At 47.4% G+C, this 16,240-nt stretch overlaps 1 protein-coding gene across 4 annotated transcripts in view; it reads right to left on the bottom strand.

The window, feature by feature from the left end:
- CHCHD3 (coiled-coil-helix-coiled-coil-helix domain containing 3) overlaps window positions 1-16,240 on the bottom strand; it is a 429,385-nt gene that overhangs the window by 84,130 nt on the left and 329,015 nt on the right. Inside the window, exon 10 of one of the 4 annotated variants that reach the window (XM_067042132.1) lies at window positions 10,419-11,149. The exons of 2 other annotated variants lie outside the window; for them this stretch is intronic. In XM_067042132.1, coding sequence (XP_066898233.1) covers window positions 11,144-11,149 — 6 coding nt within the window. In that variant the 3' untranslated portion in view covers window positions 10,419-11,143. Of the gene's footprint in view, window positions 1-10,418; window positions 11,150-16,240 lie in introns of those variants that run through there. One more of the 4 variants, XM_067042131.1, reaches the window with a different exon arrangement.

The raw sequence follows: 16,240 nt of genomic DNA, 5'->3' as shown, positions 1-16,240 counted from the left end.
TGCTCCCATAGTATAAACTTGAATATAAGGAGAGTTAATGAGAACTTAGGAGATGAGGGACCCCAAAAGTCTCCATGAGGTCGATGACTCATCAAGCTGCACCCAAGTCTACTGGGTCCAAGGTTCCCTAAGAGGACAAGCCAGTTGTCACAGCTCCCTCCACTTAGGGACTCCAGGTACAAAGCAGCCAAATGGACCAGGGCCCCAAACACTAAACACATTATGAGCGTCCCCTCGTGTGTAATTCAAAATTAAAATACTGCTAAACCATAAAGGTAAGAAAATCCAACCTGGCTCAGAGGTTTTCCCCACAGGATAACTACTTTATACTAACAAATATCTACGTCTTTTGTAAGAGTTTCTCTCTGTGTGTGTGTGTGTGTGTGTGTGTGTGTGTGTGCGCGCGCGCGCACGCATGCACGCGCGTGCATAGCCACGCACACACTTAGCCTGCCTTGTGGATTTCCCAGCACTGAAAGCTGTTCCCCCACTGGCCGAGGCTTGGTCGTGAGGTTGTGTGGTCTATCCCAGAGCTCCCAGGAGGGCCATGGCAGACTGCTATGACCCTTTGGGAAACAGTCCATTTTGTCAAGAGAGAAAAACTCCCCACTTGCAGCTGTTCCCTTCAACCCACGGAAGTCAGAGAAATCCTCCGTGAACATCCTCAGCTCTTTAAGACCCAGAGAAGTAGCTGAAGACTCAGACGTAGCCATCTTCAGGGGCCAGGTGGTGAAAGCTGGTCCTGCTTTGGGCTAACACTCCCAAGTCCACCATCCTACCCCACTCCAGCCCTCTGTCAACACAGAGGGGCAGTTCCACGCAGTCAATGTGACTCAAGGTGATTAACCCACCAATAACTTGCTTGGAAGGAGACAGTCTCCCAGGACTTTTCGAGCTACCTTAGCTGTTGAGTGAAGGAGGTCCTCCCCCGAGATTGCTAGAAGGCATATGCTTTGAGAGAGTCTGAGAGTCCTGCACTCAGCCACCCCATTCCTCAGCCTTTGCCTGCAGGGCACATTCCAGATGCCTGGACTTCCACACTGCAGATACTCCTACCCTCCCGCCCTCTTTTAAAGAAGACATATTGCCTCTGACAAAAGCCCTTTCGTCTCACTCCTTAAGCCCTGAAGGCCTTGTTCTACTACATCCTTTCCATGCCTTTCCCTATTAGCATCTAATTTCCACTGCAACCCGAGGAGGGTCCCAGGAGAGATGCTTGGTTTTGCATGTGAGCGCTGGAACCCATCTTCCTCAGTCAGAAATCTCCACACACACATGCACACTCACACATTCTCTCTCTCCCTCTCTCACACAGACACACACACAGAGACACACACACACACACCAAACACACACACACACACACACACACACACACTCTATACCCCATTCCAGAGGGAGCATTCATTTTCCCTATAATGGTCTCCCATCGTGAGTGGTGATGGACAATAGAGATGATGTAATAATAATTTTATCGGATCAATATATCATTTAGAAAATAAAAGCTCTCCCCTTCGTCAGGTGATGACCAAGAGGGGAAATGCCTGAGTCTGGTCAGTAATTTATGTCTGTCAAGCATAATGGATGAGATATCCAGCTCAAAGCACTTGTGTCTTTGTGTTTTACTGTATCCCCTATGTCTTCAGCAGTGCCCATAAAACATCCCTCTAAAGCCTTCTCCTCTGAGCAGGAAGCAGCTTCCTCCCCCAAGGGTTTACACCTCAGTCAGGAGGGGAGCCAGCCTTGCCATGGCTTTTAGTTTCTTTGTGTAGTGGATGATGAGGTCAGTTTCATTAGGCTAGTGTTTACGGGGATACTTCTTTGCCTTCTTCAGTAAGCAAATATTAGGAGTCCCATTTTACAGATGAGGAAAACAGAGGACCAAGAGGGTAAATCTTTTCCTTCAGCCCATAAGGACCAAAAAAAAGTGTTCCTCTTCAACTGTAATAAAGAACTACCCATGCCTTTCCACAACTTTGTTGGTGGCATCAGGGCAGGAGAATATGGGCAAGGAACTATGTCACTTTATGGTGGTAACTGCATCCAAGTCAGGAGGATGGAGCAGCGTGGCTCTCCTCTCTCCCTTCCCCAAGCCCTTTCTGATCTTGCTGTCTCATCCTGACCCATAACCTGCCCTGCCTCTAGCCCCTCTTCTCTACGATGATTAGGGACCAGGTCCCATTGGTGACAGAAACTTTGGAGCTGGCCACAAGTAACCCTCAAACACCTGTGCCCTATTCCTGGGTCTGAGTTAAGTGTGTTCTTTGCTTTGGTTCAAGCCAGCTCCCTACAGAATAAAATTAGAACGCTGGGGGTGGAAAGGGCTAAATGATAATATGCAGTGAAACATCTGATCAATCTGTGTCTTACTGAAAAAACAGAGAGAAAAAATGAGAGTAGGAAGAAAACCATCATTTAATGTGTGTTGAGCGCTACACATTAGACCATTAAAATACAGAAACGAGAACCCCAAAGGAAATTAATTTTGTTGAAGTGGTACTGACAATAAAATGGACGCTGCCTTTCTCTTAATGCAGGGTATTGCAACTCTGTCCTCTGAATGTGCTGGAGTAGTTGTACCCACAGTGCAGAAGGCTTTGGGCTAAAACTTCTACCTTCTCACAGCAAATGCTCACTTCTGAACATAGGCATCCATTCGCCTATCCATTCAATCACTCAGCTTTTGGGGGGAAAGAGAGGGGAAGGGATGGAGCACATATTTTACATGCTCAGGACCAAATTATATATCTGAGAGATAAACTTCTTAGTGGATTATTTGTTGGCACCTTTTATTTTAGTATACAGTACAAATTACTTTTTTATTTAACAATAATTTTTTGAGCACTAACTATGTACTCTGTCCCAAATACAAGGGGTTGAAGGATAAATAAGATCGAGCCCTTGCCCTCCAGGGATCTAATACCCAGACACAGAACACAGGGGCTGAATTCTTCACCTTGGCCCCAACCCATTGGCCCCAAACGACTCAACTTTTCTGGAATGAAAATGGCGGGCATTGCGTGTGTTTGTTTTGCTTTTGGTTTTGTTTTGAAAAATGTATCCAAGCTTAAAAGGATAGCAAGCCACTCAGATAAAAAAGGCGAAGCCAAATCCTGTCTGCATCATCTTGTGTATCCCTCCCGCAATACGAAACCTGAACCCAGACAAACATCATCAGCTTAAATCTCTCTGATTACTACAAATCTGTGGCCATTTTCAGGACTCCTTCGAGGCTTGTCAAACATGTACACAGATGGAAAGTCTGGCCACTTTAGAAGCCCTCACCCTGGGACCTTAGCAAAGAACTCCTACCACAGGAAGGCAAAGGTGGTGAGGTGGGGAAAACGGGCAGATGCTTGAGTTGTGAGAAAATCACAGATTTCCTCTGGTAAGTGGTATAGTTAAGTCCCACGAAACACAGATCTTATATCGTCAGTCATTCACAATGAATTTTACCTCCAATTATTTGTTCACCTTCCTATCCTCAGTACCCAGGATCATGCCTGTCACACAACAGAAACTCAATAAATTTTTTTTACAGTTTTAATTTTTCTCAAAAGGATACGCATACATAATTGGCTAGTGCCAGGTGGTGTAAATATAATATAGGGATTACGAGGGAGCATTTGTAAGTCAGAGCAGTGGCAGAGCACATGGTCCGCTGGGCTCCCATCACCCCCAAAGAGGTGGCTGAAGCCAGGCCTGGCTGGACTGGACGCTCCTGAGGGCAGGAAACGAGCCCCAGCGCCATTCTCATTGGTTGCTTCGGATGACCTGACCCCCTCCACGTTTCCTCATTTCCCTGCCCAGAGGCAATTTCTAAAACTGATCCATTCTCAGTTCTTTTGATGGCTATTACTTTTTTTTTTCTTTTAACGCAATCAAACTTTAATAAGAGCAATTGTAGCATCAATTAAGTAACAGCAGCTAAGCTAAGAAGAGATAAATCAAAATTAACAGGGAGAAAACACAGGCGAATGTCTTGCTGCGGTCAGCTGCTGTCAAAGTTGAATGGGACCTGTCTGAGACCCCAGACCCCTGACGCCCCAGAACTTCACCCTCCTCTCTCCTGGGGGGTCTGACGACCCAGGGGATCCCCTGACACTCTCGGGCCCTGTGGGATGAGTGGGGGACATCATGCGGGAAAGAGCCACTTGGGAAAGGCTGGATCTTAAATTTGACGTTAGCCAATATTGTCTCAGCTCATTTAATCAATCTCAGCTCCTTAAGCTTTCTCTCTGCCAACAGAGCCACCATCCAACTTCCTCAAGCACTTTCTCATAGAAGAGAATCTGGTTTGGATCGAAGGAAGTGATTCTTCCCAATTCTTTGTCCACGTCTTCGGTCACCTTCCTACAGAGGTTACCCTCCTGATGTGTGTAGTTCGTGTTTCTATACACTTTGGGACGTTTCTTCTCTATTTTTAAGCAGTGTATTTCCTTTCTGATTGATTTCCTCTGAATTTGCATGACATGCTCTTGATCTACTTCAAGATTCAGCTGAAGCTTCTGAATCTCACTTTCAAGCTGTGCATTTTCAGGATGCAAAGGCACCTGCTCAGTTTGAAGACTTTTCTTTTGTCCTGTAAGCTCTTCATTCATTTGATTTTCTTCACATAATTTTCTGGATATGTTTTGCTTTTCTTCAAGTCTTTTAAAGGACACTTTTAAGTTCACACAGATCAAGGGGTCTCTTCAAATCATCTCTGACTGAGATACTACTAGGTGGTCTCCAACTGCTGCTTCACTCTTTTTCTCTAATTCCAAGTTGCCGTCATCCATGTGATGTCCTCTAAAGAGAGGAGGCAAGCCTACCATCTTCAGCAGTTTCAGCCAGAGATTTTAACTAGCTTTCTTTCTCATCCACGACATGTTCCATTCATGCATTTGTGTTTTCAAGTGTTTTTTCCTGATCCTTTGGTTCCCTCACTCTTTGCTTTTCTTGGGCAAGCAGTTCTTAGACTTTCTTGAAGGTGAGTGTTTTCATTCAAACTGTCCATTATTCTCCTCTGAAGTTCTCCTCCATTGTCCTGAGATGCTTTTAAGGTGTTTTGTCTTTGCTTCAGTCACTTGGGATTGAAGGAATTTTGATGATCTTCAAGGGACCATGTCCCTCTTTGAAGGTGGACCATATCCATCTTTGAAGGTGAACCATCCTCAGTCCATGAAGTGAAAGTTTAGAGGGCTCACTTTTTCTGAGAAAGCCTACTTTGTGCTCCAGTGAAGACCCGCTCTGGTTGTTATTAAGTGGTGCCAAGTGCAGCATCTGTAACTGCAAAGAACTTGCCCCCAGCCCAGGGGACAGGAGCACTTCACATTGCCATCAGCCCCATCTTCTCACTGATTCTTCAAACCACTTTAACCGGGGCAGCAAAATTCAGTTCTTCCCCCTCCTTAAAGTATGCTGTCTCTTTGCTATAAGAACCATGGTAGCAGTAGAAACCAGGATCTCCCAGGGAAACCCACAGAGACCTGGGCCCATCTCAAGCACTCGACATCACCAGCAGAGCAGCACACAGTGGCTCCTGAATCAGCTGGGAAGGCATTTTTGTGGCACTCAGCGAGCCCTCCCTGGCTCCAAAGGGCACCACAGCTCTGCTTCTCATCACCAGTATCCAGGAGGCCACAGCCGACCGCATGGAGCTCTGTGGAGTGTTCCAGCTCCAATGCAAACTGATGCCTGGCAACCAGGACACAAACCACGAACTGAGACGGGAAAGGACAAGTCCTGCCCTTGAGGTTCATAAAACAGTGCTCCCTAACTTCGCTCTGCTGAGTGCACGGACAGAAAGTGATGTGACTCATACAGTGCACTTGGGGACACAGAAGGGGCTGACTGGGTCCCAGAGCTGCCTGGAGCTCGACCACCCTAAGCCCCACCTGCCCCTACAGCAGACCCAGAGGATCAAACCAGTGCCTGCTGGTGGCTGTCATCTTCATCTAACTGGTGTTTATAACCCCACTTCTTGGTTTATCAACTCTAAACAATATCCACTGACTCCTCTCTGTAAAATATAAGGATCTAAACTCACTTACACTGCCCTCCTTTAAGATTTAGCTCAATGTTTGTGGTTTCACATTATTTTTTATAGATAAATTTGGTTACTTCCATAACATTAAATAATATCCATTTATTGTTCCATCAACTTCAGTCAGTACTTTGATACTCCTCCTTGTAAGGGGAGAATATTTATGCCCCTACCCTTCCTTCTCCCTTCCGTCTTCAACCTCCCTCGGATGAGTGATCACGTTTAATTGACACCAGTTAACGTTTACATTCTGCAACTACAACCCCAACTTTTAAGCTTCCACAGCTTTACTCTAAATGCTGTTGGGTTTTTTTTTTAACACTGTTTACATAATTATCACCCTATACTCGTTGCTCACAGCCCAAACAAGTAGAGCTGTTGTATCAATTCTTCCTCTATAAGCCCAAGATTACAGTCTCTTGGCCACTCACAGAAGAATGGTCCCAGCAGCACAAAGTGCAATGAATTCCCTTTCTTAGACTCCAGCAATTGCTTAAAATCATGATACATTTTCTTGCTATTTGGAATAATGACTTTCCGGTACAGCTTCTTGTTTCTCCAGGAGTTTCTGAATACGTTATTTTTTTCCTAGAATAATGGACATTTTTTTTCCTTAGTTGTGGCATGCGAACTCTTAGTTGCTGCATGCGAACTCTTAGTTGCTGCATGTGGGATCTAGTTCCCTGACCCGTGATCGAACCCAGGCCCCCTGCATTGGGAGCGTGAAGTCTTAGCCACTGGACCACCAGGGAAGTAAGTCCCTTGGGCGTTTTTCAAACCTGAGGATTTTCCATCCTCTCAATGATACTACCTACCACAAGGAGTTGCCTTTTCTCTAGGACACTCTCCCCAGCAGAGCACTCCCCTCTTCTCCACTCTGCGCTGGTCATCCTCCAGAGCTGGTTCTGCTTCAGACTTGCCGCCTTGTTGTTACTTGGGATCCCTGAATTGTTCTCATGGATTGAGCTGCCCTCCTGTCTCCTGGACTCCATGTCTTTCTCTTAGTTACTTCCCCATGCTGCTGGGATACATCCTCAAATAACTTCCTAAAAAGGGTATATGGTAATTAAATGCCCTTATTTTGTCCTGATATTTATTTGACAGTTGGGCTGGGTAAAAAAAAAAAAAAGAAAGAAATTTTTTAAAGTCTTATTCCCTCATTATAATAATAATATTCCCTTATTGTATTGTCTCATAGCACTGAGGGTGAGGGTTGCAGATGAAAACTCAGTTGTGAGTTTGAATTCAGTTCCTTTAAGGTAACCTATTTGATTTTTCTGGGAGATTTTTAGGATCTACAAATTATCCTTGGTGCTCTAGAAGTTTACAGAAAAGTGTCTAAGCATTGGGTTGCTTTGTTGTTTTCATTTATTTTACTGGATATCCTGGGCCCTTCAAAATTCATCCGTTCAGCCCTGAGAAATTTTCTTCTACTGTTTCTTTGCTCATTTTCATTTTCTCTATCCTCTTTCTGTGATTCTTTTCCCTTTTATGTTTGACCTCAGGATGCATTCTCATGCTTTAATATTTTTCTCCAATATTTCTCTTCTCTATATTTCTTTTCTACATTCTGAGAGATTTCCTTGACTTTATGTTTCAAGACTATTTTGATTTTTTTATTCTGATAATCAAAAATGTTTAATCTCTAAGAACTGTCTCTTGTTCTCTTTCTGCTCCTTGTTTATTACCTCTTACCTTGTTTTATGGATATAAAATACTCTTGAAGAATCTGAGTGTATAAATTATAAGATTTTTTTTTTTCTGAATTAATCCAGATTTCCACTGGGATAAGTCTATGTATCTTGGTCTGTCTCTTTGGGGTTCTAGTTCTTCTCGAATTCTCGTGACCTTCAGTTGTCATTCTGCAGTTATAAAAGACTAGGCAGCCAATGTGGGTTTTTCTGCATTGCACTGGCACCAAAGAGATCTACTTTTTCACCAGGTCTCTACCCTGGAACTCTAATTAGGAGCTCTCTGTGGGGTGTGAAATGTTGCCTGGTCGCACGCTGGCTGGAAGGTTCGGCCTTATGGTGAGTGGATAAGGAAACTGACAATCAAGCCATGGCCTCCCCATATGCCAGAAAGTGGAGACTCTATTCTAGAGAATCAAAATCTGCACTAGATGCCTTAGCCTTCTCTAGAGGGCTGGTTTAAATTTAAAGATATACCCTTTATATGTTGTCTTGGAGCAGACACCAGATTAACCTGTACCAAAGTATGGCAAGTGGACCTCACCAGCTCAACCATCCCTTCTCTGTGAACCCCACTTCTTACCTCTGCCTCCCCTTGTGCCTGCAAACTCTGAGTCCAGAACCCTTCTGGTTTCTACCAGATTTATTGGTTCCCACATCCACTGCAGCCCCCTTCTTTTCCAGGTGATGCCTTTTTGACTGTTTCATGCATCACAAATCCCATTTCTTCTATCTTCCAGGAAAATGTTGAACTTTCTTGCTTGATGTCAATCTTCCTCCCCAGTCTCTTTGCCATGACAGACATTATTTATCTTTTTCTTCTAGTGAAATCTAAGAAGTGACAAAGATGAAAGCATGTGTTCAAGCTACTATCTCAAACCAGAAGTTCTCATCAAAAATTTGTTTGAATTCTGCCATGGACGGGAACTACAGATGCTGGTCTACTCTGTGCCAAACATCGTGTTTGTCTCTAATAGGCTGCCAGCGTGAGAAGTGTTCAACTCAAGATTACATTTGAGTCCGTTTTTATTAAAAAGTTACAAAAGGAAATTCAAGATGGATTTGAGAGAAATGTTTCAAAGTGTTCAAGGCTAGAAAGGCCAGGGTTGGAAGCTTCTGGCATTTCCCCCGACTGCAGCTGCCGTGGTGCTCAAGGTTTGGAGGCCACTCCAGCTCCTGCCAGGAGGACACAGTGGCTGTCAGTCAAGAGTGAGAGGCCACACACTGGGGCCCTGATCCCGGGCTCCTCACCAACAACTTTTTCTCTGTGTCAGCTCAGCTGCCAATCTTTGCACACACCTGTTTCCCTGGGCAGGTCCAGGACAGACTCACCAGCTCAGGGAAAGGACGGAGGGAAGGCCGGATCTCTTGACTAAGCTTTGATGTGCAGGTCCACCACTGATCTGTGAGGAGCAGGAGGCACGGAGCTTCTCCAGGGTATTTCTGGGACTCTAGCTGCCAAAACTAGAGACCTCTCTGGGCTTGCTTGAGCAAAAAAGATGATTCTATCACAAGGGTCTGGAAGAAACTAATGAATCCCAGTAGTCTTAGGAAGGAGACAGAACTGAGGTCCCAGAGGCTACTGTGATTTGCCCTCTTCTTCTCATTGCCCATCTCCAGGCCTCTCTGCTTCCAGCTTCTCCGGATGGAGAATATTTTCAGCTCTGTGGCCATACGGTCTCTGGCACAACTACTGAACTCTACCATTGTCGGTGAAAGCAGCCCCAGACTATACGACAGTAAAGGAATGGGCACCTGGCTACATTTCAATAAAATTTTATTTACAAAAACAGGCAGGCAGTACGCAGGATTTGGCTAGTTGACTGACCCCTGCCTTAGACACAAACCCAAATTTTTAGAAGGATCTGAATGGTTTCAGTGTGGGTCAGTAGTGAATCCCTTAGTCAGGAATCAGGCAGGCGGGGAAACACAGCAGAAACACGCCTGCTGGGAGCCAAAGCCCGGAGGAGGGGGCGCGAGTTCCCCGGGAAGTGAGTCTGAGAGGATACCCCAGCCCAGGTCCACTCCACCGCATCTCATCAGAGCAGCCATAAATTGGGAATATTAGTCCTTGCGTCTTCCGACTTCAAGGTCTACCCTGGAACTGAGGAGCAAAACAGTCCTTGCAGTCTCTGGAGAGCCTCAGAAAAAAAAATTCTATGCAGAATGAGGCATTCTGACACTTCTCATCGTAACAAAAAGGAAATGAATAAAGGATGTGAGGCCATTAGCCCTATACAATGTACAGTATACATAACCTGTAACTTGAAAAGCTTATTTAAAACATCTATTGTTTCTTAAATGGACATTTAGGGGAGATTTTTACCTTTAAACCCAAGGATCTGAAACCGAACCAAAGTAACTTTGAGCTACAGTTGGCTGACAGATTCCACCGTGCCCTGCCCCGCCCACCCCAGGGCTCCTGGGCTGCAGCTGTGTGTGGTTGAGGGTTAGATTACGTGCCCAGCGTGGCTGTAACTCAGTCTCCGTCCCTGAGTTACAGCCCTATGGTGGCCCTGTGGCTTACAGATGTGTCGTAAAACGACTGCGGTGGCCATTGGTGGGAGAGTAAAATGGTGCAGCTGCTGTGGAAAGCAGCGTGGTGGTTCCTCAAAAAATTAAAAGTAGAATCACCATATGATCCAGCAATTTGACTTCTGGGTAAATATTCAAAAGAACTGAAAGCAGGGTCTCCAGGAGATATTTGTACAGTCATGTTCGCAGCAGCATTATTCACAGTAGCCAACAGATGGAAGCAACCCATGTGTCCATCAACAGACAAATAGATAAATAAATTGTGGTATATACATACAGTGGAATATTATTCAGCCTTAAGCAGGAAGGAAATTCTGATACCTACTACATGGATGAAACTTGAGGATATTCTGCTAAGTGAAATAAGCCAGTCACAAAAAGACAAACACCGTGGGCTTCCCTGGTGGTGCAGTGGTTGAGAATCTGCCTGCCAATGCAGGAGGCACGGGTTCAAGCCCTGGTCCGGGAAGATCCCACGTGCTGCAGAGCAACTAAGTCCGTGTGCCACAACTACTGAGCCCGTGCTCTAGAGCCCGCGAACCACAACTACTGAGCCCATGCACCACAACTACTGAAGCCCGCGCACCTAGAGCCTGTGCTCCTCAACGAGAGAAGCCACCACAATAAGAAGCCCGCACGCTGCAACAAATAGTAGCCCCTGCTTGCTGCAACCACAGAAAGCCCGCACGCAGCAACAAAGACCCAACACAGCCAAAAATAAATAAATGAAATAAATAAATTTTTTTTTAAAAAAAGGCAAACACTGTGTGGTTCCACTTATAAGAGGTACCTAGAGCAGTCAAACTCACGGAGACAGAAAGTAGAAGGGGGGGGTCCGGGAGCTGGAGAACGGGGAAATGGGAACTTATTGTCTCATGGGCACAGAGTCTCAGTTCTGCAAGATGAAAAGAATTCTGGAAATTAGTTGCACAACAATGTGAATGGACCTAACACTACTGAACTGTACGCTGAGAAATGGTAAAGATGGAAAATTTTGTGTCACGTATATTTTGCTACAATTAAAAAAGAAAAAACTAGCGGTGGGACAGGCCTGGGCCTCCCGGGGCCCCACCGGGTAAACACTGTGCCACTGCCTCCAAAGTCTCTCCTGGGATGAGCTCCAGCCTCTGCCTTCCGTGCGCTGATGAAAATCAGAGCTTTGGGTTTTCTCCTTCTATCCACAGAAACCAGGGAGCAGGTATTCAGAAAAGCCCTGCTGCTCGCTGCTCTGTGAACCATTCTGGGGGCTTCTCCTCTGAAGGGAGCCTGGAATTCTCTGGCCTTCCCAGCAGCTGCCAGGGCCCAGATGCTGGAATAAGTGGGGCACCCAGACAGCAGCAGGAGGGCAGATGTGGACTTTCACCTGGTCGCTGTTGGACAGGTGACCAGACGCCATGTGATCTGCCGCAGGAGCCCTCCTTCAGGCAACCCCCCTCCACCTCCCACACCCAACCCTGCAGTTCCTCTGAGATCAGGGCCTCTGACAGAGAGGAGTGGCCCATGCAACCCTAGCCCCACAGGAGAGCCAAAGTTTCTGCTTCTGGTGCAGGGGGACACTGGCCCAGCCTCCTAGGGCCCTCCTTGCCTCGGGTCTTAGCCCACCAAGCCCTCCTGCATACAGCTTCCTACTGACCTCGGAACACGCATCTAAGTAGGTTGCTGCTGTACATTGACCTTCACTGGCTCCCCACTGCCCTCAGGACCAAACCCCCTGGTGAGACGCTCAGCCTGCGTGCCCTGACCCCTGCCTTTCTCTCCGTGTTCTCCACAGCTCCCCATCTCTGTGCCTCCCATCCCCATGCACCCCTGCATTTCCCCAAGTGTACCTCTCTGAAATCCCAATCAGTAAGTCCCTCTTCCACAGAACACAGACTGCTGGACTGTTCTCCACGTGGCACGGTGGCCCATCCAGGCCACGTGCTGCTCTCGGGAGGCCTCCAGTTTGTCCACATCCTCTGTACAGCTGGACACCCAGGAGTGACCATACATTTCAGAGGTGATCCAAACGGGCACAGAGAACAGCCCATAGGTTCAGGGAATGACTTCACGGGTTTGAGACATCATAACACAACAAGGACCAACCAAAGACTACAGATCAAAGTTACAGAAGGAGGGACTGAGGATGAGCTCCTAAGCCAGGGCTTTGAAAATCACTAGGATAAGCTCCAGAAGAAGGCCATCTCCTTTCCTTCCCTGGAAATGCCTGAGGGTAGGTCGGGACCACACCTGGCTGGGAGGGTGTGGAGACAGCCTCGAGGTGGGGGGATGGGTGACACACCTTTTAGGAGCTCTCTGCCCCTGTGAGTTATGTGGCCCCTTTGCAGGGAGCTCTCCAATCCTTCCTCCTTACTCTGATGGCTGGACATAGGCTTATTCTTTCAGTTTTGAGTCATGGGGAGAAAATTCTTAAAAAGTAACCATCTTTTACTCTGGCCAAATTCCTGGCCTATTAAGGTTCAGGGGCCTACGCCTGTGCCTGCTGGCACCACTGCCGCATAGCCAGCACCCCCCAAGATGAGGTCAGAAACCGTAACAACAGGCCCAAAGGATGGAGTTGCTAACCCTTCCCCAGAGCCTCGTGGAAGCTGGAATTAATACGGTCTCCTTGCCAGAGGCCAGCTTCTGCAATCAAGGGTTTGAGAAACGTAACACAACTACAATTCCACACTTTTACCAGGTTTTCCCTTCCGGCAGCCTGGTCACAGTGCTTAGCCTCTCTGAGCTTCAGCTCCTCTTCTGTCAAATGGAGATGAAACTATCAACCATGTACATGAAAGGACTTTGCAAGCTGCAAGGCCTGCTATAAATATGAGTTACACTTATTCGCTTCATTGACCATTTAAGAAATTTCTAGATTAAATAAGGTTGATACAAAGTTAAGACCTTGATTTCAATAGAAGAAACGGTCCAAGGTAGGCTGTGTAATTATTCAGAGAATGAAGAAAGAAGTGAGTCACCCCAGATTGGCAGAGGGTAGGAGGCACAGGGCTGGGTGAGAGCTGAGGAACCCCCACGTTCACTGCAGCATTACTGACAATAGCCCACGCATGGAAAGACCTAAGGGTCCATCGACAGATGAATGCATAAAGAAACCGTGGTACATACATACAATGCAATGCTGTTCAGCTGTTAAAAAAAGAAGAGAGAGAGAGAGAGAGAGAGAGATCCTGCCACTTTGACAACATGGATGAACCTGGAGGACGTTATACTGAGTGAAATAAGCCAGGCACAGAAAGACAAATCCTGTATGCTCTATCTTACTTATATGTGGAATCTGAAAAAGTCAAATACCTAGAAGCAGAGAAAAGAATGGTGGTTGCCAGGGGCAGGGAGACAGTGGTCAAAGGGTACAAAGTGGCTGTTATGTACGACAAGTAAGTCTAGAGATCTCATGTCAGTGTGGTGACTGTAGTTAACAATATTCTATTGAATACTGGACGTTTGCTAAGAGAGTAGATTTCAGGTGCTCTCACCACACACACACACACACACACACACACACACACACACACACACACACAGAGTAACTATGTGAGGTGATGCATATGCTAATTAGCTTGGCTGCCGTCATCATTTCACTATGTATATGTACACCAAGATGTTTTACACCTTAAATACATATACTTTTTATTAAAAATAAAGACGCATATGTGAGAAATGAAGCGTGAGCTGGTCACAGGTCCCCGTGCTGTTGGGCCCTTAGTCACCCCGAGTTGAGACCGACTCTTTGGCATCATCACCAGCACAAGGCCTGGAGCTACCACTCACCTCAGGGCCCCTTTTACAATGGCCACCCCAAAGGCGGTCCCTCTGTGAGTGGCCAGTAGGGCAACGAAGAGACAGGGGGCTGCAGCTCTCCCTGTCCAGCATGGGTGCATGGCCAGGGCCGGGAACCCTTTCCCATTTACCCTCTTCAAGCCATACTGGGGTCCATGCTCAGGAGGGAGATGCTGAATCCGACTGTCAGTTCCCAGAGACAGAGTTTCCTTCCCCAGGGCCTTGGGGACTCGGGCAATTGCCAAACTCCAGGGTCCCCTCTCCCCCTTAAGTGTGATAGATGGGCTGAGTTTTCCCGGTGGTTTAAACACTTTGCATTGATTTGTGCATTAGTTTGTATATGGTTTTGAGAGACCAATTTCAAGACAAGCTTTGCCCGTCGTCCGTCAAAGCTCACCGGTGCTTTATCTTCATTCTGAGCTTGCTGCTCATCAGACTCCAGGCAGGCTGCTGCCAAAAGATCCTGCTGCCGGGGGACCTCCATCCATCACAGTTCGGGCGTCACTCTGCCTCAGGTGTAGTAAAACTCAGGTGGAGACACTGGCCACTGGGGGACAACACACTCGGCTCCCTGGAGAAGATCTGAGCAATTCGTCTTTGGGACTCAAGATTCCCAGAGATGAAAACGTTACAGGAACTTTCACAAGCATCTCACAGACGTGGAAACCGAGTCAAGAACCATAGAACAGAAACAGGTATAAACCACAGCTGCCTCTTAACAGTGCTTTTAAATGGACAGAGTGGAAACAACCCTTGAGAGTGAGGCACTTTTACCTGCCGGGCATCTGTGCTTACGGCTGCAACGGGGCACAGCTTTGGGGCAGGGACATGGGTGTTGAACGTGAGGCTAATCACCCTTCCGGCAGCACCTTGCTCCCTCGGGGGGACTGGCTCCTGCCCTTCATCCATGCCCTAGACGGGTCCGGTTTCTTGTCTTCCAGGAGCAGGTGTGTGACATCTTGGGGGGGTGGGTAGGGGCCCTTCACAGGGACAGCCCACTCTCCCAGCCCTGGAGGCTAGGACTGCTTACTACACTCTGCCAGAAAGAGGCAAAGCCTCCCAGCTCCCCAATTCAGAACAGTGCTTCTCCTGATGCCTGTCGGCAGCGCCACATCCCAGAATGAGGGGCCCCTGGACAGAAATGGATCTGTACCAACCAGGGCTGACAGCAATTACCAGTCCCTGGGACGCATGACCATCTCTCTCTCCTTCCCACTGTTTCAAGGACAGGAGTCTCATGGATTACTCTTTTCCTTTCTTGGATATGCACAAGGTCCCGGCCCCCAAGGACAGCTTCGCCCTCACTGTCAACAGTGAGGTAGAGACAGGAGATGGTGAGGCCAGAGGCCAGGGCTCGCGTCGCCCTGGAATTCCGATTGTCCAAACGGCATCGGAACACGGTGATCAGCAAAACACAGGTGCCGGGCTCTCACAGCTGGGCCTTCGCAGGGTCACTTCAGCTTGCCCAGAAACCTTGTCTGGAAGGATCTGCCAGGGACCTGAGATGTCTTAACAACAGGAGTGAGACTCACTAACTCAGAGGCTCACTATGGACCTGGGGGTGGGCAGCAGATGAGGAAAACGGGGTTGACCCTGAGAAAAGTGTGTGTGAAACAACGCAGTGACCTTCAGCCCATCTCTGACCCTTCATGTCCCCATCTGCGGGACCCATCAGCTCCTCCTCTCTCCTTTCCTGACGATCGCCAAGTTCTGGCCCTTCCATTCTCCTTCCCTCAAAGCTTATCTATGCCAAATAGAGATGGCTCTCCAATGTATGCAAAGATGCTTAGCCTCGTGCAGAATAAAACACAAAGTAAAACTACTCCTCACCATCGAGGCGGCAAGAGGCCAAAGGCCCAACAACAGCCTGGGCTGCAAGGCCCTGGGGACGTAGGCACTCGTTCACTGCCGGGAGGGGTGAGAACCCAGAACCCTCCAGAACATAACATCCATAATGTGTGACAAACACAAGTTGTACTAAACAGGCTGGGAGGGTTCCGAGGGAGCTAAGCTAAGTGAGATGATGAACACCTTGAGAAAGCAGACTGAGTAAGGCCATGGATGATGGATGAATGTTTGGTAAATCAAAGCGATCTGGAGCTTATGAGGAGAGAGCCCTGTTGGAGGGCTTTCGTCTACAAATTAGAGGCATGTTGGCTCCTGAGACTCAGCTGGGCTGGCTGCTGCATGGGCAGCCAGTCTATCAAAG

The sequence above is a fragment of the Kogia breviceps genome, chromosome 9 (genome assembly GCF_026419965.1).
Source record: "Kogia breviceps isolate mKogBre1 chromosome 9, mKogBre1 haplotype 1, whole genome shotgun sequence".
Taxonomy (NCBI): Eukaryota; Metazoa; Chordata; class Mammalia; order Artiodactyla; family Physeteridae; genus Kogia; species Kogia breviceps.
Note: the sequence above shows the minus strand (reverse complement) of the source record. Positions and strands in the feature narration are given on the sequence as shown.